Source organism: Rhineura floridana, chromosome 3 (assembly GCF_030035675.1).
Source record: "Rhineura floridana isolate rRhiFlo1 chromosome 3, rRhiFlo1.hap2, whole genome shotgun sequence".
NCBI classification, from domain to species: domain Eukaryota; kingdom Metazoa; phylum Chordata; class Lepidosauria; order Squamata; family Rhineuridae; genus Rhineura; species Rhineura floridana.
This window is the reverse complement of record NC_084482.1, coordinates 15473676-15501271: the sequence shown is the minus strand read 5'-3', so window position 1 is coordinate 15501271 and position 27596 is coordinate 15473676. Positions and strand designations below refer to the sequence as shown.

Genomic DNA, 27596 nt, shown 5'->3' with positions numbered 1-27596 from the left:
GTGGAATAAAGTGCAACGTTGCCCAAGTGAAACAAATCCACTTTAAAAAAGAATCAGACTTTTTACAGCTTGAAAAATAATGGGGAAATGCATTTGAAAAGTATGGGATGAATGAAAGACCAACAGGAAGTCGCATAATTTGTATAAATACCCTGCAAGCAAATCAGGATGAACAGAGGACAAATGCTCATTGTCGTATAACTGCCCCACAAACAAATCAGAATTAATGCTCAATAAAGACTGGATCTAATCTAACCTCAGTATCAGATTTGTGCTGGCAAATCAGGATGAATGCTGATCAATAAACAGGTCATCTGGAAGGGTCCTTTGCAATTTAGAAAGTTATGGGGAAAGCACTGAAAAGTGCAGAATGAATGATTTATAGGAAGATGTGTAAATACCCCAGAAACAAATCAAGACGAATGCCCACTGTCATATAACTACCCTGTTAACAAATACCAGACACAGTCTAACCTCTGTGTAAGATTTCTGCAAGCAAATAAGGATGAATGATGAATAAACAAGAAGTCTGGAAGAGCCATAGTGTATAGGACTGCAACTAGACAACCTGATCCTTTAAAAAAAAAGTGTAATGTGTTTTTTTAAGTATCACTGAGTTCAGCGGGGACTTACTCTCTAATAGGTATGCTTAGCACATTAATCCATTAATAACAGATAGATAACCCACACACAAGCACACAATTAATTGGTAAACCTGACAAGCAGCAAAATTCCAAGACCAGAAGCTCTTGCCACACAGCTGTGCCAGATCCATCCTTCCTGGCCCGCATCAATTGAACAAGAAATTTAAAGGATTTCCCTTCTGGTCTGCATCCAAAACCACCAATAAAAGTGTGAAATGTCAGCATTTCAGCCCAAGAGAAACTGCTTCTTTCAGGTTCTCAAAGGGAATGCTTCCTGCTTCACATGCTATCATAGCTTATAAGTATACACTTAAAAATGAAAATCATATGTGTATTTTTCTCACCACAGAGCCAAGATTGACTACAATCTATCCAGTGAAAACTCATACAGTAAACCTAGTCAGATTTGTTTCCATGCTGCAAAATGAAATGGCCTACCAAGGACATTGAAGTTTTGCAATATGCAGCAATATGTATCAATCAACTTGTCGGTCAATAAATCTATTAAAATTAAACTTCTTTAATCAGTTGACAGCCTCAGCATAAAAATGCAGGGAACAGCTTTACCTACTTTTTTTTTTAATGATATATAGTGGGCTTTTTTTCAATGTGACCAAAATGCTTAAAATGTATGGTGTGTATGCACCCAGTATATGAAAAGAGTTGATCCTTCAGGAAACCAAGCTACAGGCCATTTACCATTTTGCATTTATTCATCTGAGGCACTCCTAGCCTGCTTGGCATTAAATTCAGTCTTACAGTATGGGGGTAAAGACAATGCATAAACCACAATAAAACCACATTACCTGTAAACTAAGATAACACCACCAACAAATCAGCATGTCAAGCAAGGCCTATCTCCAGCAATAAAGGCTAACACTAGCACTTTCAGCTGAAGTGAAATGTACAAATCTACTTGGTTTATATGAATCTCTGTCAAAAGCCCTCCTTTTTCCAGATTAATCTTCAAATTTTGTGGTTACAATTTTCAGGGCTAGAAATCTGGAGGTAACTCAGGAAGCAGGCAGGTAAATAGTCAAGCATGTTTACATTGCACAGACAGAGGAGCAAACCTTAGCCTGGGCCTAAGTGGCACATTGCTCAGACTGAGCAGCTGTCTAGGACTAGACAGACCCCAATTTGCCACTTGTATAATCTGCCCTCAACCAAGCTGGTACGTTGCAATGCCACTCCCTACCCATCTGCATGATCGTGGTGGCGACCCAGTGCACTAGATAACTGGACAAGAGCTTCCTCCTCTAGCAAGCTCCTACAGAGGCATAAAGACGAAGGAGCCTTGCTTGGGTCGCGACTCGCTGGTCTAAGAACCCTGACTGGCACCTTACCACAAGGTGGTCAGTGGAAGGGAAATCTTGACGTGGATAGAATTGGGCTCCTCCCTTCATCCTGCATCTGCCACAAGTGACTCAAGCAAGGCCTCACACGCTGGAGCTGTTCCAGCACAGCAGTTATGCAACACTGCGCTCCCCTCACATAGCGTCTCGGAAGACTGGACCATATATTTGGATTGATTTGCAATATAAACACACACACACAGAGGGAATATAGTTGATTGAATGGCTGAGCTCTTTGGGTCATTTCAGAAGGAGCTGGGTAACAGCAAACCAGTCTAGATCTGCAGTCTCATTTCCTGTTTCCTCAGCATTCTCAGGTCTTCTGGCCAGAGGATCCCCCCCCCCCAAGGAGAAAGGCCATTCCTAATGAAATCTTGGAGAAAAATACTTCTTTTTTTAATCTACACACAAAATGGCTTCTGTTATTTCTGCCCCCTGCCCCCCAAGCCTTATGCAATCACCCTTCAAACAAAGCAGCAGAGAGTTTGATGGCTTGTGCCCCCCAAAACCTCACATACAGAACTTCACAGCCAGCCCTCCTGCAATGAAAATAAATAACATCATATATGCAATCCCCAACCCCCACATTCTTCAGTACCCCCAAACCAATTCATAGTTGGGTGGAAGTACAGTAGGGCCCTGCTTTACAGCATTCCGCTAATACAGCGGTTGTCAATTGCAGAAAGGCCCCGCTCCTATGGTGCTTGTTCCGCTTTTACGGTGGTTTATGCTCGTCACGCGCCATTTTCGTGTCATTTTTGCGCAATGCGACCATTATCTTCAATGCGCTCCACTTTACAGCGGTTTTCGCTTTACAGCGGGGGTCTGGAACGTAACCCGCTGTATGAGGGGGACGCTGCTGTAATCAGTGGCCTGCCTAAATGGTACCTCCACCCAGAGTCTATCCACCAGAAACCCTCATGTAACCCAGCAAGCAAGAGCCATTGTTGCAGTTCAAGCACATATTCCAACCACGCAAGGGCACTCAAAGGGAGCACAGAACCGGGAGGGTGAGGAGGTGTGGCTTGGGGAGAGTCCCAAGGGCTGGACAAAGAGGCCTGGGGGGTTGCACTGGGCCCCAAGTCTGAGGTTTTCTGCCCTAGATTCTCTAGATCAGGAGCTCCCAAACTATGGTTCGTGGACCATCACTGGTCCTCAAGCTGTCTTCGGGTAGTCCACAGCATGTCCATATTAAATATGAACGTTGATTTTAATTGTATTTTCATTGCTTCCTTTATTTCTTAGATTGTATATTCTATGGATTGATAAAAGAGGCAATAAAAATGCAATTAAAAACCATACAGCTTTTAGCGCAGAACATTACAATTGTTGTAACAGGCTGAAAAATCATTAAGTGGTCCATCAAGACCCTTAGGTTTTTTCAAGTGGTCCATGGGGGAAAAGTATGGAAACTACTGCTCTAGATTCTAGGTACTGGCTGTGTATAAGCCAAACATTTAAAGCACATGGCTTCCCCCAAAGAATCCTGGGAGCTATAGTTTACCCCTCACATGTGCTCTAAATGTATGGTGTGCACACAGCTATTATCTAGACAGTTTGGGAGTGCACTGTGAGAAAGCAACTTCCATATTGTTTCATCAGTGTATGAATGGGGACTAAGAGAGGCCCATAAGATATGCTTAGTGCTTCATTGCAACATGAAATGAACACCTCCATGTGTTAAACAGCCCAAGGTCCCTCTGCCCACCCATCTTTCATGCATACTGTGTAAAGAGGTGGAAACTAGATCCTACTTTGTTACATACGGGTAAAAGAGGGGGTGGGTGAAAGGGCCGATGTTGACTGCAGCCCTATATCCATCACAGAACACACATCCTCTTTGTGCTGATTTACATACAGCCACTTGCTTTCTCTATACTTCATGGCTTGCAAAAGAATGAGTGAAGTGAGTCCACTGAACAGCGCTGGGTTTGCGGTGATGTGACAGGTCAATGTCCCACCTGCGGGTACTTAATCTCCGACGGTGCCTCCAACACCAACAAGTGGCAAAAATCGAGGAATGGAACATGCATGAGCAAACCAGACCCATTTTTCTATCACCCTATACTACAGCACTTCAACACAGGAACATAGAAGGCTGCCTTATGTGAAGTCAGCCCACTGGCCCATTTAGTTCAGTATTGCCTACACTGAGTGGCAGCAGCTCTCCAGAATTTCAGATTAGGAGTCTTTCTAGGCCCTACCTAGAAATACCAGGGATTGAATTTGGGACTTTCTGCATGCAAAGCAGGTGTTCTACCATTCAGCTACAGCTCTTCACCAACATACAATGCTTTTCAGAGGAAGCAGCTCCCAGGATCATATGCTGAGCTGCAAGGCATCAAGAGATGCAACATTGACCGGTTCAAAGACCAGAAAACACAATGAATTAGCTTTCTGTAGCAGTGCTGCTCCCTTTTATTCCAACCACGCAAGGGCACTCAAAGGGAGCACAGAACCGGGAGGGTGAGGAGGTGTGGCTTGGGGAGAGTCCCAAGGGCTGGACAAAGAGGCCTGGGGGGTTGCACTGGGCCCCAAGTCTGAGGTTTTCTGCCCTAGATTCTCTAGATCAGGAGCTCCCAAACTATGGTTCGTGGACCATCAGTGGACAGCGCTCTTAATAATAGTAACCTGGCCTGAATTGCCTGGAACAATTTTGTGCCAATTTCACTTCTGTTTAGGAAGCTGCCTTATACTAGATCACTGGTCCACATAGCTCAGCACTGTCTACACCAGGGTTTCCCAAAGTGGTAGATATTGACGCCTGGCGCCAACAGGATTGTATAGGGGGTGAGTAATGACTTCGGGATCAAAAGGAGGTCAAAAAGGGCCTAGGGGTGGAAAAAAAGTTTAAGAGGTATAATGCAGTAATAATAATAATGATTAGGAAGTATGAGCCTCAGAAATAAAGGGGATGAGCATGTATAGAGTGCACCTCCCTTGGCAATGAGCAACCTCTGTATTTAATAAGATAATCCCACAATGCAAAGTGTTCATTTTTTATATGTTATGATTCCTAGTAATGATGTTGTTGTTATGTGCCTCCAAGTCGACTACGACTTATGGCGACCTTATGAATCAGCCACCAGTAGCATCTGTTATAAACCACCTCTTTTTTTACTCCCTTCTGTTTTTCCCAGCATTATTATCTTTTCTAATGAATCATGTCTTCTCATGATGTGTCCAAAGTATGATAACCTCAGTTTCAGCATTTTAGCTTCTAGTGACAGTTCTGGTTTAATTTGTTCAAACACCCAATTATTGGTCTTTTTCGCAGTCCATGGTATCCGCAAAGCTCTCCTCCAACACCACATTTCAAATGAGTTGATTTTTCTCTTATCCACTTTTTTCACTGTCCAACTTTCACATCCATACATAGAGATTGGGAATACCATGGTCTGAATGATCCTGACTTTCGTGTTCAGTGATACATCTTTGCATTTGAGGACCTTTTCTAGTTCTCTCATAGCTGTCCTAGCCTTCTTCTGATTTCTTGACTATGGTCTCCATTTTGGTTAATGACTGTGCTGAGGTATTGATAATCCTTGACAAGTTCAATGTCCTCATTGTCAACTGTAAAGTTACATAAATCTTCTGTTGTCATTACTTTAGTCTTCTTGACGTTAAGCTGTAGTCCTGCATTTGTGCTTTCCTCTTTAACTTTCATCAGCATTTGTTTCAAATCATTACTGGTTTCTGGTAGTAGTATGGTATCGTCTGCATATCTTAAATTATTGATATTTCTCCCTTCAATTTTCACACCTCCTTCATCTTGGTCCAGTCCTGCTTTCCGTATGATATGTTCTGCATATAGATTAAATAGGGTGATAAAATACACCCCTGTCTCACACCCTTTCCAATGGGGAACCAATCGGTTTCTCCATATTCTGTCCTTACAGTAGCCTCTTGTCCAGAGTATAGGTTGCGCATCAGGACAATCAGATGCTGTGGCACCCCCATTTCTTTTAAAGCATTCCATAGTTTTTGATGTTCTACACAGTCAAAGGCTTTGCTGTAATCTATAAAGCACAGAGTGATTTTCTTCTGAAATTCCTTGGTCCGTTCCATTATCCAACGTATGTTTGCGATATGATCTCTGGTGCCTCTTCCCTTTCTAAATCCAGCTTGGATGTCTGGCATTTCTTGCTCCATATATGGTAAGAGCCTTTGTTGTAGAATCTTGAGCATTACTTTACTTGCATGGGATATTAAGGCAATAGTTCGATAATTACTGCATTCCCTGGGTTCCCCTTTCTTTGGAATTGGGATGTATATGGAACGCTTCCAGTCTGTGGGCCATTGTTTAGTTTTCCATATTTCTTGACAGATTTTTGTCAAACTTTGGACAGATTCAGTCTCAGTAGCCTGTAGCAACTCTATTGGTATGCAATCTATTCCTGGTGATTTGTTTCTTCCAAGTATTTTAAGAGCAGCTTTCACGGTTCCTCCGTGAATGAATCTGTCATCCTGGCATCTCTTTTATAGAGTTCTTCAGTGTATTGCTTCCATCTTCCTTTTATTTCATCTCGGTCAGTCAGTGTGTTCCCCTGTTGATTATTCAACATCCCTACTCTTGGTTTAAATTTCCCTTTCATTTCTCTAATTTCTCTAATCTTTTGGAACAGTAACGATGACCAGTGCTTAATAAATGTTGATTGCATATTAATATTTCTTGTCTTTATTTCATTTACATGCCTAAGAATTTGGGTTGGGGTCAATGAGAACTTTATAATCTCATCAAGGGGTCAATTAACTTAGAATTTTGGGAAATCCTGGTTTGCACTGACTGGCAGCAGCTCTCCAGGGTTTCAGGCAGTGGTCTCTCCCAGCCCAGACTGGAGATGCTGGGGACTCAACCTGGGACCTTCTGCATGCCAAGCAGATGCTTCACCACTGAGTTACATACATCTATTTCCCTTACTTTCTGCTGCTTTCCTTTGCCTTAGACTGAAATTTACAGGCAACAGACAACCATTTAACCACTGAAAGCCTCATCCCACATCACATGAGGGGGGGAGGAGGGGGAGGGGAGGAAAAAGAGGAGGGGGAGGGGGAGAAGAGGAGGAGGAGAAGGAGGAGAAGAGGGGGAGGGGGAGGAGAAGAGGGGGAGGGGGAGGAGAAGAGGGGGAGGGGGAGGAGAAGAGGGGGAGGGGGAGGAGAAGAGGGGGAGGGGGAGGAGAAGAGGGGGAGGGGGAGGAGAAAGAGGAGGGGGAGGAGAAAGAGGAGGGGGAGGAGAAAGAGGAGGGGGAGGAGAAAGAGGAGGGGGAGGAGAAAGAGGAGGGGGAGGAGAAAGAGGAGGGGGAGGGGGAGGAGAAGAGGAGGAGGAGGAGAAGAGGAGGAGGAGGAGAAGAGGAGGAGGAGGGGGAGGAGAAAGAGGAGGAGGAGGGGGAGGAGAAGAGAAGGAGGAGGAGGAGGGGGAGGAGAAAAGAAGGAGGAGGAGGAGGGGGAGGAGAAGAGAAGGAGGAGGAGGAGGAGGAGGAGAAGGGGAGGGGGAGGAGAAGAGAAGAAGGAGGAGGAGAAGAAGAAGGAGAAGAAGGAGGAGGAGAAGGAGGAGGAGGAGAAGGGGAGGAGGAGAAGGGGGAGAAGGGGGAGGGGGAGAAGGGGGAGGGGGAGAAGGGGGAGGGGGAGAAGGGGGAGGGGGAGAAAGGGGAGGGGGAGAAAGGGGAGGGGGAGAAAGGGGAGGGGGAGAAGGGGGAGGGGGAGAAGGGGGAGGGGGAGAAAGGGGAGGGGGAGAAAGGGGAGGGGGAGAAAGGGGAGGGGGAGAAAGGGGAGGGGGAGAAAGGGGAGGGGGAGAAGGAGGAGAAGGAGGAGGAGGAGAAGGAGGAGAAAGAGGAGGAGGAGAAAGAGGAGGAGAAGGAGGAGAAAGAGGAGGAGAAAGAGGAGAAAGAGGAGGAGAAAGAGGAGAAAGAGGAGGAGAAAGAGGAGAAAGAGGAGGAGGAGGAGAAAGAGAAAGAGGAGGAGGAGAAAGAGGAGGAGAAAGAGGAGGAGGAGAAAGAAGTTTCCTAAGCTACATGTCAAGCAAAAGCTCAAACTGGGTGACATGGCATTTGGCCAACCAGCTTTCATGCATCTGGCATCCGGGGTTTAAGATCTGTGTCAATAAATGCAAATGTCAAAATTGGCTCTCAAGCTTCTGAGCACGAAAGCAAGAGGCATCAGACAACCTCCTTCTCAGACTCCAGAAATGTTGTTTCATTAGGCCCTTGTAGCACCAGGGAGAACAAAAAAACAAAAATAAAGTCAATTTCCTTTATTTTTAAGAGGGGAAAAATAATATTCCCTGATGCTCCAGAAGGGTAGATATGTTAAGTCAGCTGCAGAAAAACAACCAACCAGATTTTCATAGTTTTTTAAAATAGATTTCCAAGCAGTAAACAGCACTTTGGGGACAGATAGAAGCTGTGGCGGGGATGTCAGTAGGAAACGAGTGTGAGGCCCCTACCCAGATCAGGAGCACCTTCTAGAGTGGGGAACCTAGGAAGCTGCCTTATACAGAGTCAGACCATTAGTCCACCTAGCTCAGTGTTGTCTACACTGACTAGCAGCAACTCTCCACGATTTCAAGCAGGGGACATTCCCAGCCTAACCTGAAGATTCTGGGGATTGAACCTGGGACCTTCTGCATGCAAGGCAGATGCTCTGCTGCTGAGCTATGGCCCTTCCCCTCAGTGTCCTGCAGCTGCTTTTTCTTCAAAATAAGAACTGGGTAGTTTTAATTATGGGGTATTTTTTGGGGGGGGGTGTTAATGCATTGTTTGGCCCCGACAGATTTACTCTGACATGAGCTTTCCCAGGTTACAGCCTATTTTGTCAGGTGCACAAAAGGGTCGTCCAGACTGTCGCTATTTTATGGGTGGACTTTAATGGCAAAACTCAGGTTGTGCGATTAGAACTGATCTGGCACACTTACCCAACAAACCCACTTCCAAAAAAAGTCCACCCAAATTTTTTGTAGTATAGAAAGCGGCACAGGAAAGTGTGGGATAACAGTTGCTTGGTGTGATATCATATAACCTCCCTCTACAAAAATCAGAAAGGATGCTAAAGAAATAGTGTAAGCTCTCCACAAACTTTGTGCAAAGAAGTCAGAATTAATGCTCAATAAAGCAGCCTCACTTTCTACCACTTGCAAGAAAACCCCATCTTGCCTCTTCTCTGTTCGCCTCTGGCTGCATACACATTTAGCATTTAAAGCACATCCCATCCTAGGAACTGTAGTTTACCCCTCACAGAGTTACAATTCCCAGCACCCTTAACAAACTGCAGTTCCCAGGATTCCTTGAGGGAAGTCATGCGCTTGAAATCTGTGGTGTGTATGCAGCATCCATTGAACACTTACCCGGTGGCTACTTGGTATACGAGTGGTCTCTCTTCTCCCCAGCACTCTCAGAAGAGTTTCCACGGCATTTTTGGGCTTCATGATTACAGGCAATGAAGATGGTGGTGACAATGTCCACACACTAATCCGACTTTTGTCTTAGGGTCTCAGCCAGCGTAGGCAGCATGTGAGCGACGTTGAGCACAGACCCACACAAGGGTGACAGAAGCCTGCCCTGATTCATGGCACTGGAGGCTGCAGTGGATCCGCTTTAGCTGGCTTCCCAAACCAGCTCAGTCCTTGGAAGTGCATGAAAGAGGAGGATGTGAAGCTGGAAACAATGAGCCAGGAGCCAGGCTGGGCTGTGAGATCAGGGCAGGCAGGCAGGGAGCTGCTGCTTCCTGACACACAATAGCTCCTTCCCTTTGCACAGAGGTAATGGAAAAGGAGGGACTGGGAAGGAGCGACAGCCGGGCCTGGAGACCGGGGCCTGGCAGAGGCACAGAGGAGCTGCCCAGGTCACCCCTCAAAGCTTAGATCTGTGCGTCAGCAGCAGGTTTTGGCAGCCAAGGATTAAAAAGAGTCTGGCAGAGCATATAGAAGGGACAGAGAGACAAAGTAGCCCCAGGACAGGAGCACAGGAAACTGACATAGGAAACCACTGGTCCATCTAGCTCAGTATTGTCTCTACATTGAGTAACATCAGCTCTCCAGAATTTCAGGCAGAAGTCCTTTTTCTATGCTGGGGGTTGAACCTGGGATCTTCTGCATATTAAGTAGATGTTGTACCACTGAACTATGCCCCCCCCCCACACACAGCAAATGGATTCTGTGACTCTGGACAGAGACACACTCACTGTTCTGCCAGTTCCAGTGCGTCTCCATCTCTCTCTTCCAAAACCGGGGGCACGCGATGCTAGTCAACCCTGCCCCTTTTTACGGTAAAACCTCTTGGGAGCAGCTCGAGTGCTTTTTTAAAAATGCAGCTTCATATAGATTTCACAACTGATCGGCAGATCTGTCATGGCCCCGTCAGAGGATTCATCAGACAAGGATGACTCGGGAGTAACAGCAGCAGACCCAGAAGCAGCAGACCCAGAAGGAGAAATGGAGGAAACTCCTGAGAACCCAGCTCCTTCTCCCCCTCAGCTGCAGAGCACCCCAGACACAGCTGAAGCCCTTCAGCCAGACGCAGCCAGTGAACAGGATACTCCCCCCTCACCTGCAGAACATAGACAACAGAAGGTCAGGCAGAAGAGGGGCAGGCCTGTCCACTTAAGGCCAAAACGCTGAGGGCTCACACCTGCTGACAAACCTGCTCCTGAAAAGTCAAACCTTGGCTTCAGCTTGTTGTTGACTACAATGTCAGGTGTGACCACTGTGTGTCTTCCTATCCCCTGAACCTTGACTTGGACTGATCTCTCGGCAAACTAGACCCGGACCGTCACTGACATCTCTTCTGGATTTCTGGCTTGGCACGTAAGCTTTGAACGGCCTCTGCCCTTATCTTGCTTCCTCCTTGCTAGCCTGGCAGATTTATAGCCAAGCTGCTGGCTGAGGACTTACGGCCTGGCAATTACCAAGGAATCTCCAGCCCTGCCTGCACCCCCACTGACACTGCTGTTTCAGTGAAGAGCTGACAAGATCAACCTCTCCAGGTGTGGCTAATGGAAACGCTTTGTTGTAGGCAACTAGTGTGCTCACAGCCTAAGACTGGATATGCACATACAGCAGAATCAAGTGGTTGAGTCCTGAAGTGGTAAAATGGACCATACCACTTTACACCTCAGTTCACTCACACTCACACTCACAGAGAGAGAGAGAGAGAGAGAGAGACAGAGAGAGAAAATGTGGAAACTAGTGCAAAGGGAGAGGCCTCTGCTTGAAGCTTTCTCCCCAGTGTCCTAGTTTTCCACTTGCAAGGAAGTTTCTTGCAAGGAACATTCAGTGGAAACTCTCTCAGTGCATGGCACTCAAGAGCAGCTCCAATTTAGATCCAATTCACACTTAACAGCAAACAGTGCAGGAACTATTTCCCTACGAAAAGATCCCACTTCACCAGTGAGCAAGTAGATCCAGGAATTACATGGGTGCCAATTGCATGGGTTTCTTCCAGCCCAATTCCCTTCTGCCAGATGACAGAGTGACAAGCAGGTGGGAAGAGATTGTGCAATTGTAGCCCCAGCAACACGGCCCCCGGATTTGCTTGACAAGCGGTATAGGATCTCCCCACTAGTGGTCCCAGGCTATGGTCCAAAGGCACATGACCGCCTAGGAACCACATGTATGCCGCCTTGGGTTCCATGGTGAAAGAACGGTGGGGTATAAATGTAACAAACAAACAAATAAATAATAGTGGTAAGAGTATACTGGGCTTGAGAAGTTAGAGAAATCTAACAGGTTCTTATTCAGAAGTATCAGCTTGCTCTTTGGGATGGCTGAAGCGCCCCTGGCCAGAACCTTCCAGCTTATATTCTCAAAGTCTCCCTCCGTCAAAAGAAGCTGCTGGCCAGGAACCTGTATTGTACACTTGAGTCTGGGGTGATGCTCGCATCTGTTTGACCCAGAGAGTTAACTTAGGTCCAGAGACCCAGAGGGCTGGGGCCAGCAGAGTGAGGCGGCTGGGGCGCAGGGAGCAGCGGGGGGGGGGGGAGGATTTAGGACAGAGCCATAAGTACTATGTAGCCTGTCCTCAAAGTTAATTGCTGCCCTCAGGTGCAGCAGAGGACACTGCCCCATTTTGATTCATCTGCCAGCCTGGGAGATGCAAGGTCAGCACACTCCAGCTCACCAAAAGAGCAAGCCCTGTTGCCTCAGCATACACTCTCTCCACACACCTCTTTTTCTTCTAAGTTGGCACTGGAGAGACTACCCAATGCTCCTCGGAGAGCCAGATTTGGCCCTGGGGTTGCCGGTTGATGATTCCAGGTTGAAATGCTTGTAAGCCACTGAAGCATTCATCCATAGGCAAGTCAAGGGATAGCTAAATAGAAAGAACATAAGAAGAGCCCTGCTGGATCAAACTAGTGGTCCATCTAGTCCAGCATCCTGTTCTCAGTGGCCAACAAGATGCTATGGGAAGCCCAAAAGCAGAGCCTGAGGGCAAGAGCATTCTCCCCTTACTTGTAATTCCCAGCAACTTGTATTCAAAGGCACACTATCTCCCAATAGTGGAGATGGAACACAGCCATCATGGCTAGTAGGCATTGATAGCCTTATCCTCCATGAATTTGTCTAATCCTCTTTTAAAGCCATCCGTGTTGGTGGCCATCACTCCCTCTTGCCAGGTCCATATTTCACAACTATATGCTATGTGAAGAAGCCCCATATAATGATGGCCACATAATAGGGAGGGATACTTTAGTAACTAGTACAATGCTCCACTGCAATGGGAAAGCAAACAGTTCCTTTCTCTGTGTCTCTCTTCCTAGGTAGAAGACAGCTGCCCCTTTAAGAAGAGAGAATGACACCTCCCAGGGAGAGAGCTTGCCATCTCCATGATTCCAAGGCTCTTTGCAGGCCAGTTTTGACAGTGGGTGAAAGCTGAAGTTAGTCAAACTGGAGATGCCTTGAGGAAGCCTCTGCTGCTGAAATGGGTCAGGCAGATGCAGCCAGTATGGCACAGATGTCATGGTCACAGTGTAGGGGAGGTAGGTCTTGGGTGCACCCATGGCATTCACAACCATTTCCTGTATAAACACAGTGCCAGGGGCTTGCATAACCAAATGGCAGCCTACTGGCAACAACTGAAGCTTGCATCAATGTGGTTCTAACACTACCCCCTTTCTGCCCTTCCAACATTCCTAATGAAACACACAAACACTAGTTTGTAATGAAGCTATAAATTCTGGAATTCATTTGGAGCCGATAGCGGAAAGCAACCAGAAAGAAAAAATCAGTATTTTGATCTTCCATCCCAAATTCCAGCATGATGCAGCTTATAGCGAACACATCCAAGTTTAACTGTGCTTGAGATCTTAAGTCAAGTATGTGGCAAAGTTAGGTATGTATTCCAAATGTACCCAAAGGCCAGAACAAGCCAGCGCTGGACTAGCTTTTGCCAAAGCGTGTTTATTAAGTGATTCCTACCCACAAGACAGAATTTGGTGTCAGCCTCATGATTCAGCATCTATCTAAAATTTTATTTTCCTTTTCTAAAGCAAGCTTCGTGCCCTCATGAAAATGTGTGGGTAAAGCTTGCTGAAATGCAGGAAGCCACAGAAGGGTCAAAAGTGCTTTCAAGTAGTCAGGAGGAAGTTTTACCGCTCTGCATAGTTCCTCGCCCTTTCCTTTAGCTAGCAGGGGCAGAATAAGTAAATTATGCACCATATGCATACAAATGTGTGTTTGCTTCACTGTATAATTGTTACAGGTTGCAGAATTGAGGTTACCTTATACTGACATGGCCCTAAGCATAGTCTTAGGTTTCCCCTTTTTTTCAAGCCCTGTTTTTTGTTGGGGGGGTGATCTTCCTGGGGGATTATTAACCCTTCCCTCCTCAGGTGCAATCTGGAGGATCACACACCCTGCAACTGTTAGGCTTGTTAAAGGCCTTCTCTTGGACTAAATGGGAGGCTTATTTCAAACCTAACTGCAGCAACGGGGTGGTGTTTTTTGGGGGGAGGGTCACTGCTGGGGAGGGAAGGTGTTACTCCTCCCTTCCCAGCTGCAATCCTCCCCCCAAATCACTCCTCTTCCATTGTAATTAGGATGGGAGTACTTTTTGTGTGTGGGGGGGGGGTTACAGCTGTGATTCCTCCTCAAAATTATTTATTTATTTAGATTTATATCCTGCCCTTCTTCCCAGTAGGAGGCCAGGGTGGCAAAAATTACCCCCATATCGCAAATAAGACTGGAAAAAAGCCCTCTATGGGTGAGGGAAGAGGGAATGCTGGGGGCACCAGGGAAGTCCTCTGCGGGCCCATGTGCGCCCACAGGCACTGCGTTGGCAACTTATGGTCTACAATTTCCATCATTCCTGAGAATTAGCTAGGCTGGCTGAAGTAGATGAGAGTTGGAGTTCAACAATATCTGCGGAGGGACAACAGGCTCCCTAGCCCTGTCCTAACATTAACATTATTCCTGCTAGGGTATTGAGGAAGACATCCATTCCTCCTCCCCAAAAAACCCTTTGTGACATAAATTCACAGCTTCATGAGCCAAAAAGGCCCATAGGGCAATGTTAAAAGGAGCAGGTGGAGGCCTTGTCCATCCAAAATGCCCACAAAGCAGCTGCCACATTAGTGAATGGGGAATGAGTCAAGGTCATTTGGTAGTGGCGCACCACCTGTTGTGGTTTACCAAGAGGAAGTGAAGCTCTAAGACCAATCCTATGCCAGGGATGCTATCAACTGGGGTGGGTAAGAGGGAAAGGACAATCATAGTCTCTCTCTCTGACACACACATACACACACACACACACATATGTGTGTGCGTGTTTCCAGACCACATTATTCATTTTCACTAAGCCTTTTAACTTTGTCGCTGTTTTAAGTTACTGTTTGTTAATTTGTCTCTCTTGAGTTCTTTTAATGCTGTTTCTACATCAGATACTTTGCTTTGCTTGGATTGTTTTAATTGATGGAGACTATTGCTATTTTCATTTTTGATCATATCCGTGCACACTGTTAGCTGTTTTGAGCAACTCCCCCACTGGAGTGAAAACTGGGATAGACATATTCACACAAATAAATGTACTGATTGTCCTTCACAAGTATCTCTCCTCCTTGGCCACTCACATGCTGCACATGCTGAAAGGGTTATTGCTTTTCATTTAAAAGTGCCTTTTTGCCCGGTGGTGACAGGACAGCTACAGCAATGCTTAGGCATTAAAAAAATAGTAACATCAACAAAAAAATTCACAATACATACTTTTAAAATACATTGCTTGTTTACCACTTGACCTCTAGTGGGTCTCACAGCAGGCTTTAGACTTTGCTTTTGCTACTCCTTCTCACTCTGCACTGTGATTTGAAATAGTGGCTGCTTCCACACTGTCACTATTTTCAGGTGGGATTCGATCCTATATTGGCAAATGCAAGTTGTTGAATTAAAACTGACTTGGACCTCTTGCACAACAAACCCACCCCAATCAGACTTTTTGCTATAATGAAAGTGTCAGGAAAATGTGGTGCTTGATGAGATGTACTCACACTGTGTGTTACCCCTTCCCCTCGATTAGGTTTTCCCCATCCTCCCTGAGTTTCAGAATTCAGAGGTCCATTATGGGCACGTGCACAGGTATTTGGTTACGTGTTTTTGAGATACAAGTTTTCTGGTATACCAGACATGTACAAATCACAGAGTTAAAAAATAAAAATGTGTGTTGCACCCAGCCCCACAAGCAGCTCACCGAGGACTTCCTTGCTAGTGGAAATAGGAAGTGTGGTGAGAGTGAAACATCACCACACAGGTAAAAACAACAACAACACGGCCACACAGTGTGCTTCAGTCCATCCACAGTTGAGTAACATGCAATTATAAGTTGGGTTTTTTTGGATGAGGACAATGTTGCATGAATTTTTATTTATTTTATTTTGTTCAATTTTTATACCGCCCAAAGCCCGAAGGCTCTCTGGGCGGTGCACAGCATAAAATTATTACAACTATAAAGTACAATAAAATCACAATAAAAACATCAAAACATACATTCCAAACATTCAACATCCTAAAACATTATTAGCTACAAGTGAAATATGTTAAAATAAGTTCAAGTATTAAAAATATTAAGAATATTAAAATGCCTGGGAGAATAAAAAAGTTTTGACCTGGCGCCAGAAGGATAAAAGAGTGGGCGCCAGGCGCACCTCGTTGGAAAGACTGTTCCATAATTCGGGGGCCACCACTGAAAAGGCCCTAGATCTGAAAAGTATGCACACATTGGATGCACTGAATCTACTTTAAACTGATGTTTAAACTAACTTAGGTGGGAAAAGTGCTGCTATTGTTAAACAATTGGGGGTGAAAACCTCTTGCTGATCTACTGCAGACTACCCACAGATCTGTCAGTAGATCTGGATTCACCTGCCCACTGCTGATATATACACCACCACTTACCCGGTGGCCATTCATTACATGATCAGCATGGATCAAGTCACCATCTCCCAGCTGCCCTTCCCTGCCTGTCAAACTAAAGTATTATTAGCCACCCACTATAAAAGGGTTGTAAAGCATTCCACTCAGTTTTAAGGAGTGTTACAGAGATTACTTAGGGCTAATAAAAAGCACATCTAATTATCTGCCAGGGCCGGGGAGGACAAGTTGAGCAGAGCCAATCAGGCCAAAAGCAGCGTCTGTCAGTCAGTTTGGCTCCCATTCCCCACACCCTGCCATGTCAGAATAACGCCATGACCAAAGTCTCCCCATTCTCAACCTATTCGGTGCTAGCTGAGGACGCAAGGTTGTTACAAGCCAGAGCACCATTTGGGCAAGAGAACAAGCAGCAGTCCCATTTGGTCTTTCTGACTGCTTCCTCTGTCGTACTCTGGCTTACCAGTGGATTTGGTTATGTTGAAAATGTGCACACGCTGGAGGTTCAGCGAGATCAGGTGACAGAAGCTAGCAGCTGGTTATATTAGTGTGTGTGTATGTAGCAGTAATAAAATGCTCATCATTGCAATGAGGTGCGGACAGATGACCTTTAGGGGGCTGCATCTGTGTGCTATATGCTCAGATATGTGAGAACATAAGAAGAAGAGACCTGCTGGACCAGGCCAGTGGCCCATCGAGTCAAACATCCTGCTCTCACAGTAGCCGACAAGACACCCCTATAGGAAGCCCACAAGCACAACCTGACCGCAACAGCACTCTCTCATGAATTTTGTCTAATCCTCTTTTGAAAACATCAAAGATGGTGGCCATCACTGCCTCTTGTGGGAATATTCTCCATAGTTTTAACAACTATGTGCTGTGTGAAGACGTGTTTTCTTTTGTCTGTTCTGAATCTTCCAACATTCAGCTTCATGGGATGTCTACAAGTTCTAATGTTATGAGAGAGCAAGAAAAACTTTTCTCTATACACTTCCTCTATTCCATGCCTAATTTTATACACCTCTATCACATACTGAACTGGTAGGATTTCACACAGCCCCATGAGGTAAAGGCTTTCCATTGTCAGGTGCAGAAGGCAGGTTTTGCCCTCACCATGTTACTGTTTCCTAAGCACAGCAAGGAATGAGTGGCTGCCATTCATTTATATGTGAAAAAGTTAAGGTGCATACTTAGAGACAATGCAATGTGAAGTCCATCAGCCACCTCTGATCTGGAGTGGCCCAGCTTCTGCAGTCAGGAACCACTCCATGGGTAGACAATGTACAGGCTCCATAACTGTGCAGGTCTTTCTGCTTGCCTCTAAAGTCCAGAACAGCCTTTCCCAACCAGTGTGCCTCCAGATGTTGTTGGACCACAACTCCCATCAGCCTCAGCCAGTATTGCCAATGGTCAGGAAAGATGGGAATTGTGGTCCAACAACATCTGGAGGCACACTGGTTGGGAAAGGCTGGTCCAGAAGTTTGTTCTGCAATTTTGCATCTCATCTCATGGGGATCATCAAATCTGGATGTAATGGAAAGCATTCCACCTATTATGGCTAAATTATAATATTTTGACTTTAAATGTGCTTACTATCCTTCCCCCTGCTCCCATATGCTGTGGATAAAATTTTATAATGTGATGACAGAGGAATTAATTAATTTCATTACACAGATAAACCAGGGGACACAACTACAGCTACGTGAGAATCACCTGCCTAGCCTGGCTCCTTCACCTGTCTAACTCCACCTCTGTTTTGTATCTTGGTCACAATGAAGTGCAACAAAACCTTGGGAACCAACTTTTAAAAATGTATTGGTAGAGAGACAGAAAATCAATAGAATGGTGCCACTCTATGACTCAAACAGGGCTGATAAGCAGCCATCACATTTAAAAAACATTTTAAACAAAAGTGAAACTTGACCAGCTTGGGTTTCAGCATATCTGCTGGGGCAAGAAGAAAATGATATAGCTTCATAGGGGGATTGAATGGTGAAAGGTGTTCCCTTCCGATCATGCAAGCAAGAAGGGAGGTGCAGCTCAGGACTTGCTGCACTGCTTTGAAACTGGCTTTTCTGATGTGGCAGGAGGTCATTATTCAACAAATATGCACCAATATTCATTCAGTAGATTCATTTACTGAGATTTAACATGCACATTCTTGCTGGGTGCATTAGGAACATAGGAAAGTGCCTTATACTGAGTCAGACCATTAGTCCATCTAGCTCAATATTGCCAACACTGACTGGCAGCATCTCTCAGGGTTTCAGGCAGGGAGTCTCTCCCCATCCTAACTGGAGATACCGAGGATTGAACCTGGGACTTTCTGCATGTAAAGCAGATGCTCTGCCACTGAGCTATGGCCCTTCCCCTTAAGCAATGCATTCTTCAACTCATGCCCCATCTGCACTATACATTCAAAGCAGTGTCACATCACTTCAATCAGTCATGGCTTCCCCTAAAGAATCCTGGGATGTGTAGTTTGTTAAGGGTGCTGAGAGTTGTTAGGAAACCCCTCCCCCTATCCCCTCACAAAGCTACAATTCTCAGAGTGCTTTAACAATCAATCCCTCTTCCCAGGGAACTCTGGAAACTAGCTTTGTGAAGGGAATAGGGGTCTCCTAACAAACTCTCAGCACCCTTAACAAACTAAAAACCCCAGAATTCTTGGAGGGAAGCCATGGCTGTTTAAAGTGGCATGATACTGTTTTAAATGTACAGTGCAGATGTGACCCAGACTGAAGTGACACATGATACAACCAACCCCCGCACTTCCATCCCTAGCCATGTACAGCGCAAGAGCACATGGTTGATAGTGGGAACTGCTCTATTGCCCCCATCCCCACTGTCATTATCATCATCATCATCTTGGTACCCAAAGGTCTCCAAGTGACTTACAACACTGTTAAAAACAAAAATGTATACTATAAAAACAAAACAATAAAACAACAACATAATGTTGTCATTGTTGCCCCACCCAAGGCCATGTTCAATTGGCAAACGTATTAAGAGTGTCATGGAATCCCATCGGAGTGCTGGATTCTTGATTAGTGGCAGCTAAACCAGTGCAATGTTTTGGATGCTGTGGAATCCCATATCAGAAACAGGCACGCCCCCCCACCCCGAGTCATTTGTTCAGTTGTGCTAGTCTAACCATTACAAATTTTCATCCTTCATACTCTTTTACCTTTTTTTTTAAGGGATGGGACTTTTTTTAAGGGGTGGGAAAGTTTTTTTCATTCCAAGGGCCACATTTCTGCATGGGCAGCCTTATGGGGCCATTTGCCCGTGGCAGGAAGGGCCAGAGGCACAAGTGGGTGGAGCAATGAATTTGACTCTTGTCTTTGTACAGTAGTCTACCTACCAGCCACGCAAAAGTCTATACGCATCCCTCCATCCAGGCAAGCAAGAAGCATTAGCATAGATCAAGGACACTTTCCAGCCAGGAAAAAAATCACTCATTGAGGGTGTGGAGTAGGCTCTGTGAGGGGTGTCACCTGGAGGGAGGGGCCTAAAGAGCAGGAATGTGGCCCCTGATCCGACAGAGAGGCCTGGAGAACAGCATTCAGCCCCCAGGGCTAAGTCTCTCTCTCTCCCCTCCACACACATTTTAAAGGGATCTATCAAATTCATAGATGACAAGTTCATCACAGGTTGTTAGTCATGATCGCTGCTCAGTGGAACCTCCATGTTCTGAAGCAGTACACCTCTGAGTATCATAAGAACATAAGAAGAGCTTGCTGGATCAGGCCAGTGGCCCACCTAGTCCAGCATCCTGTAGCCAATCAGATTCTGGGAGCAAAAACAACAGGGATGGGGTGTTGCCCTCTTGCCCTGCTCATGAAGTTCCTAGACAGCCATGGTTAGAAACAGGATTCTAGAGTAGCCAGATTCACAGTCTGATCCAACAGGGCTGCTTTTGCATCCTTTTATTTAAAACACTGATTTCTACATACTGAAACGTTGAGTGGCTAACCATATAGGGCAGCTAGAGCCACTTTTTTTGTAAAATATTACAGCCCTCCTTCCACAGCCACATCTTCAAGCTCCCTAGTAGAAACCAATCCCCTCCACCTCCCCATTGAGCTCCAAAAGACTGACAGACACCCCATCATAGCTCCAGTCTGCGCATCTGCACTGAGCCCTGTATGTGTGAAGCTGCCTTCTGAAGCCTGTTCAGCCCATCCATCTGCCCACTCCCCAAACCCTCCTGTGTCTCCTCCGCAGCCTGAAAAAAGGGGAAGAAGAAAGTGATTTTTCCAACTACTGGAGCCCATCTGCAGGAAGTCTAGGTAATTTACCTTCCTGATTGAGGAAGAACCAGCTCTCCCTAATCCCACAGAGTGCCATCTACATAAAGGAAAAGGAAAGGGGGAAGAAGCTCACCTTCATGTTTCTGATGTCTCGCGATCTCTACACCCTGGATTTGGGGCTGGCATCTCAGTGCCCTGCATAACTGGTGGTGGCCTCCATCTAAAGCCCCTTGCCTGATTCTTACTGGGAGAGAAGGAAGCTGCAAGCTTCCCTGCAGTAAGAGTGCCTCTTCAGCCTGAGCAGAAACACACCCTCCCTTTCTCTCCCCTCCCTTCCTTCCTCTCTCCCTTTTTTCTTCCCTTCCTCTCAGAGATTTTTTCCTAGCCCCCTTTCCCTACCCTCCTAAAGGAGGAAATGACCACCCCCAAATTGCATTTCCTGCTGAAAGCATGAAATCTCTGAGGGGGGGGGGAGGAGGAAGAGAGGGAAGTTGGTTCCTCATGTTAACAGCTGCTGCGGAAAGCAGTGAGATTTAAGTTAGCAATGGATCAGTCAGCCTAGTAAGGATCATATAACCCACGAATGAACCTCTGCTTTCATTAACCAAGCAGAAGGGTTTGGGGGCCTGCCCATGTCCAGAAATCACTCTTCTCTAACTTGGAAGCCTTGCATATTTCATCCCAGATGGATCAGTCTGATTCGGCTTAGTTAGTCCAAAAGGAAAAAGCACTCTGTACATGCTCCAAAGCACTCCGCATTTTTAGTACTTCACTCATTTTGGGGCAAAGTCCAGTTTTATAAGTGACCCAAGAGGACCTAAGCACTGGGTCAATTTCCCCCATGTGGGGCAGTTGGGGACCTTAGAGGAGATTTCCCACATAGTTATAATTTAGGACATGCCTGGCTAATTTCTTAAGCAGGGCAGGCCTGTAGCATTTTCAACTTGGTGCCAGAATAATATCAAGATATTAACTGCAGTTTACAGGCTGTCAGGTGGGCATCCCTGATTTAGACTGCAGTCCACCGTGTAAATTCATTGGGAGGGAGTCAGCTCTATTGACCATAGCAGGACTTACTTATGAGTAAACATGCACAGGCTTGTGCTGTTGAGGGGGGGGCAGGAATGCCATTTGAGCAGTTCCTCCAACCTCAGATGCACACACCGCAAACAAGGACTAGCATGGCACAAATGTGGGCAATGCAACCTGCCATGCATGCCTTCCAAACTCACCTCCATGATGCCGCAGTGTGGCAAAGGGAACTGGGTTTTCTCTGCAACCCTTCCTGCATACGCCCTAGGCATTGAGGAAGCTGCATCTGAAGGAGCCATAAATACAGCTACGCACTCCCTGATCATGCAGCACAAGTGTAGAAATGTGTCTTAGTGGCAACATTCAGCATCCAAAGAACATTGGAAGCTGCCTCATACTGAGTCAGAGCATTGGTCTATCTAGCTGAGTATTGTCTACACTGACTGGCAGCAGCTCTCCAGAGTTTCAGGCAGGGAACCCTTCCAACCCTACCTGGAGATGCTGGGGATTGAACCAGGGACCTTCTGCATGCAAAGCAAATAAGATGTTGACCCTTGCCATTGCAGAGAACCAACAAAGAGGTGCAGTTCTGCTCAATCTATGCAACAGGTTGATTAATTTTTCTTTCTTGGAGGTCTGAGTGACCTTGGTGCAGGAGAGTCAGTTTTTAAAATACAGAGAGCACATTGAACCCTTGCCAAAAGACAATTACTATGCCCTGATTGTTTATAGCCATGTAGGGTTGCCAGGTTTTGAAGTGGACCCCTATAGCGCCTTCACCAGCTGTTTGATCCGCAGCTATTAAAAGGCAATAATGGTAGTCTTCATGCTCTAAAATGTTTCACCTGCTAATTCCTGACAAACTTTTAATTCTTGTGGATCAAGTATCTCTTAAAAGCACGACAGCAAGCCAGACTCTTCCCCCCCCGTGCCTGTTGGCAACCCTATTGGCACAAAGTGGGATGAGAAGGTGGCAGGGACGTGGACGCACAGATGTGAATTGTGATACTTCATGTTCCACCGTAAGTTGAGAATTCAAGAGAGAGGGTCTGAGTCAGACTGAATTGGACCATCTAGTTCAGTAATTTCTACAGTATCCGGCAGCGGCCCTTGAGTGTCTCACACAGGGAGTCTCTCCCGGCCCTACCTGGAGATGCTGGGGATTGAACCTGGAACCTTCTGCATGCCAAGCAGACTTCCATCACAGAGCTACAGTCATAGGTGCCAGAAGCAAGATCCGCTTGACTTGCCAGAATGCTAAGCAGACATGAACCAACTGAATGGGCGACAACTACTTGGGGTGGCGAGATTGTCAAGAGACTCCCCACCGCACGTCAGTAATCTTCGTCTAAGCCCTGAGAAATATGATCCGATTTGTTAACAAACTCCAGTTCCACAGCCAGCTTGCTGCAACTGCCCTTACATTTAAACACAAGTATTTGAGAATCTTCTAAATATGTCCCCAACAACTAGTAGCCCACAATTGTTATTTATTACCCCACCTGTCCATACATCCCTGTCATAAATCATTTGTGGGAAACTGATTGCCTGAGAGGGACAAGTAAGAGAGAGAGACCCAGCTTACGTCCATGCATGGAGTGGAAGCTGCTCCTTTGGGGCAAATGTGGCACTGCCTCACCTACCTCTGTCTGCCTTCAGTCAGCCCCCACCTGCTTGCCCAGGGGGTGGCCCTGGCTGTCAGCTTCCTCCTCTTTGTTCTCAGTGTTGCTCTTTTGGAGCTCAATCGAGAGGAGGATGGGGGCAAAACTAGAATTGGCTGGCTCTGGCTCCACCTACTGTTTGGCCTTTCTGCCTTCCACCCTACCTGTCCCAATGGGCATCAGCCGCCAGGGCTGTGGAATCGGTACGCCAGACCTTTGACTCCGACTCCTCTATTTTTCTGCTGTCCGACTCTGACTCCGACTCCAACTCCTTCATAAATGGCAAATGTATATTAACTAGTAATAACAAATTTACTGTAGTAAAATGGTAGCACAAGGCATTTCATCACCACCACGTGAATCCAGAGCTTGGAAAAGTTACTTTTTTAAACTACAACTCCAATCAGCCCCAGGGATCGGCCTTGTGCTACCATTTCACTACAGTAAATTTGTTATTACTAGTTAATATACATTTGCCATTTATGAAGGAGTCGGAGTCAGAGTCGGTACATTTCTACCGACTCCGACTCCACCCAAAATTGCTCCCGACTCTGCTTGCAGGGAGCAGATTCTCATTCACCATGCACAACCAGGTATATTGCCAAAGGGGCAATCGGTTTTGCAGATTAAAATGGTAGCGCTTCTGTCCTAATTTCTCAAATTCCTTTCACACTGCATTCGCTGTTGCGTTAAGGAATCGTGGCTTTTCTGGCAAACATGCTGGCATTTCACACAAATGTATTTTACACTGTTGCAAAGAACAACATTTTGTTTTTCTCCCTCACCCATTACACACACGTGCACGGTGGTCCCCCCATAATTCACTGCACAAGTCAGCAGTCCGCAGTCATGAGCAGTCCTATTATGGCCCCTTTTTATAATTTCTTTTGAAATGTCTTGAAATATGTCAATATTTCTCTGATTGCTCCTTAACGGTGTAGGAACTCTAAGATCTTGTCCTGTCTATATGTGACCCCTCTCCCTTTAGCATCTGACATTTTTGTGGGGTGTCTGGACAGGGGTGTGCATGGGGTGTGTGGGGAAAGGAGGAAGGTGAAGCTGCTACCTGTCCCTCCACTGGAATACCAGTACAATTTTTATCAGGGGGGAAAAAAAGCTAAAAAAATTGATGTGCTCCTAAAGTGTCGGTGAGAACCAGTGTGGTGTAGTGGTTAAGGTGTTAGACTACGACCTGGGAGACCAGAGTTCGAATCCCCACATAGCCATGAAGCTCACTGGGTGACCTTGGGCCAGTCACCACCTCTCAGCCTCAGAGGAAGACAATGGTAAACCCCCTGTGAATACCGCTTGCCATGAAAACCCTATTCATAGGGTCACCCATAAGTCGGAATCGACTTGAAGGCAGTCCATTTTTTTTTAAAGCGTCGGAACACATTGCATGCCAGGATGCCTGTCACATGAGCAGCTACAGCTAGCACAAAACTCCCATGATTTTTCAGGTTCCCAAGCTTGCACATCAATTATTTCTGGAACAATTTATCATAGAACTGAGAAGTAAACTACCACTACATTCCACCAAATTTTCAGAAATGGCTTTTACATTGTGTGCAAGATTGAATAAAATGTGTAAATTACCAGGTAAGAAATCATCAAAATAATAGAATAAAGTACAGTGTGAAAACAGCCCCACTAGGCACACTTATGACATCATGGATTCATACACAGAATTAACTCTTTAAAGGATGCACCACAAGAACATAGCCAGTATCTGGCAACCCTAATGGGAAGCTGTTGCTAGGACCACCATGACCATGGCTGCCCAAGGAGTTGTCAGCACTAGGCAGCTATTTGAAGGTCTCCCAAATGCAAAGCCAAAGTTCACTCCACCAGAGAAGACAAATGTTATCACCAAATGCAGCTGTTGTGAATGAAAGGTCATTACTCTGTTCATTTGGCATGCCTTTAAATTTCACTGACTACGTTGCATTTCATGGCATCTGACCACCCCTGTGGCTTAATACTACTTTTTTTCTTACTGTTCTACACCCACATCACATACATACATCCTGCCAAATGAGGGTAACATATCAGGTATCTGAGGTAGTGGCCTCTAGCCCGCAAAAGCTCTTACGCCACTGTTAATTTTTAAGGGGCTACAGAGCTCTTCTTTTTTTTTGCTGCAACAGACTAACACAGATACCATTTGGGAGGTTCCCACTAGACCAGCCTTTCCCAACCTTTGAGTCCCCAGATGTTCACAGAATCACACAACAGAGTTGGAAGAGGCCTATAAGGCCATCAAGTCCAACTCCCTGCTAATGTTGCTAGACTACAACTCCCATCAGCCCCATCCAGCATGGCCAATGATCAAGAATTATGGAAACTGTAGTCCAGCAACATCTGGGGACCCAAAGGTTGGGAAAGACTGCATTAGACAGTGGCTTTTCATTCTGCATGTAACAGGCCACCAAGTCATGCCACACAGACAAATTAATGTGATTATTCCAGAGCTTGGAAAAGTTACTTTTTTGAACTACAACTCCCATCAGCCCCAGCCAGCATGGCCACTGGACTGGGCTGATGGGAGTTGTAGTTCAAAAAACTAACTTTTCCAAGCTCTGGATTATTCCTTTCTCTGCCAGTTTAGGATTGCAATCCTGTGCATATATAGAAGAAAATGCCACCGAATTCAATGGGACTTCTAAATTAACACACCCAGGACTGGTCTGCATCTCTTCCTTAAGGAACCGTAGCCAACTAACAGCTAAATGCAACTTGGGCACAAGTGATTGCACAGAGAATACATGTCAATTAAAATAAGGGTTGTGGCTCAGTGAAAGAGTATCTACGTTGCATGCAGAACATCTCATGTTCGGTCCCTGGCATCTCTAGTCTGGGCTGGGAAAGATCTGTATCTGAAACCCTGGAGGGCTGCTGCTAGTCAGTGTAGACAATACTGAGCTAGATGGACCAATGATCCAACACAGTATAATGCAGCTTTCTATGCTCCTTTTTTAAAAAACAAAATGCAGGTGTGTGGAGCATCCATGGGGCACTATTGGGCAATTTGCCCAGAGGCCCACATTCTGCAGATGTTTTAATGGATCCCACCAGGGTTACCGTATTCTGGGTTTTAGGGACTTATTGGCACGAAGAAAATTTCTCCTGCTGCATGTTGAGTGGTTACACACTGAGCAGCTTACCACATGCTAAAAGGCATCTCACAGGACAACTTAAAAGCAGCCTCTCTCTGTGGTATTCTGTCACACGCACACCAGCCTCGAGAAATGCACTTGTGGTGTTGTTTTTAAAAGTACAATAACCCTGGTTGGGCCCATTAAAATTCCCACAAAATTTAAAGGGTTTATAGCACATGGTACGACCTCCCCAAAATAATCATTGGCATGCAGCCTCAGCAGCTTTTAACCAGATTCTGGATTTAGCTAAATTTAAAGCACATTTTAAACACATTTCCACCCACACCAAAAAAATCCTAGGAATTGTTGTTTGTTAAAGAAGCTGGGAATTGTAGCTCTGTGAGGGGTAAACTACAGTCCCCACAAACCTTTGGAAGTGCTTTAAAAGTATGGTGTGTATGCAATCCAATCTCTCTCTCTCTCTCTCTCTCTCTCTCTCTCTCTCTCTCTCTCTCTCGTCTGTATACTCCAAGTTCTTTCCCATTCACTTCCTATCTAACCTGCATTGATGCAGGACCCTTCACTGCTACCAGAACAACCACTTGTGCCTAGCTCCTGCAGTTACAACTCCCAAGGGACCTTCCTATTCCCAGCTCGCAGCCTGGCCTCCTGTCCCCAAGCAAAGGAAGTGCTGATAGCACTCAGGAGGCCCACACCCTTTTCCTCCCAAGGGGCTCAGCCCTTTGGCAAAGTCCTCCCCTCCTTCCTGTATCCTCAGATCAGAAACTCCCAGCTTAACAGGGAAGCTGAAGGCCTGGGCACTGCCAGGGAGGGGGAGGCTAAGCCACAAAACTCTTGTGGCTTCCCATAGAGGCATCTGGTAGGCCACTGTGAGGATGCTGATCTAGATCAGCCACTGGCCTGATCCCATGAGTAAATGCAGAGTGCTTTTTTTCACCATCATTGAGTAACTACTGGGAGTATTCATTTATTTATTTAAAATATTTCTATCCCACCCTTCTGCCCTATAATAGGGCACTCAGGGCGGCTTACAAAAATAAAATCAGGAATGTACATAATAAAACTGTAAGCAGTAAAATCACAAAAACATTAAAATAAATTAAAATACATAAAATACAATTAAAATACATAAAATACTATATATATATATATATATGCACACATATGTACATATATATAGGGATT

General features: G+C 45.7%; 1 protein-coding gene across 5 annotated transcripts in view; it reads right to left on the bottom strand.

The window, feature by feature from the left end:
* Positions 1 to 27596, bottom strand: part of TNS2 (tensin 2) — a 183979-nt gene that overhangs the window by 115070 nt on the left and 41313 nt on the right. Inside the window, exon 1 of one of the 5 annotated variants that reach the window (XM_061614595.1) lies at positions 20733 to 20817. The exons of 3 other annotated variants lie outside the window; for them this stretch is intronic. In XM_061614595.1, the coding sequence (XP_061470579.1) occupies positions 20733 to 20738 (6 nt within the window). In that variant the 5' untranslated portion in view covers positions 20739 to 20817. Of the gene's footprint in view, positions 1 to 9338; positions 9718 to 20732; positions 20818 to 27596 lie in introns of those variants that run through there. One more of the 5 variants, XM_061614591.1, reaches the window with a different exon arrangement.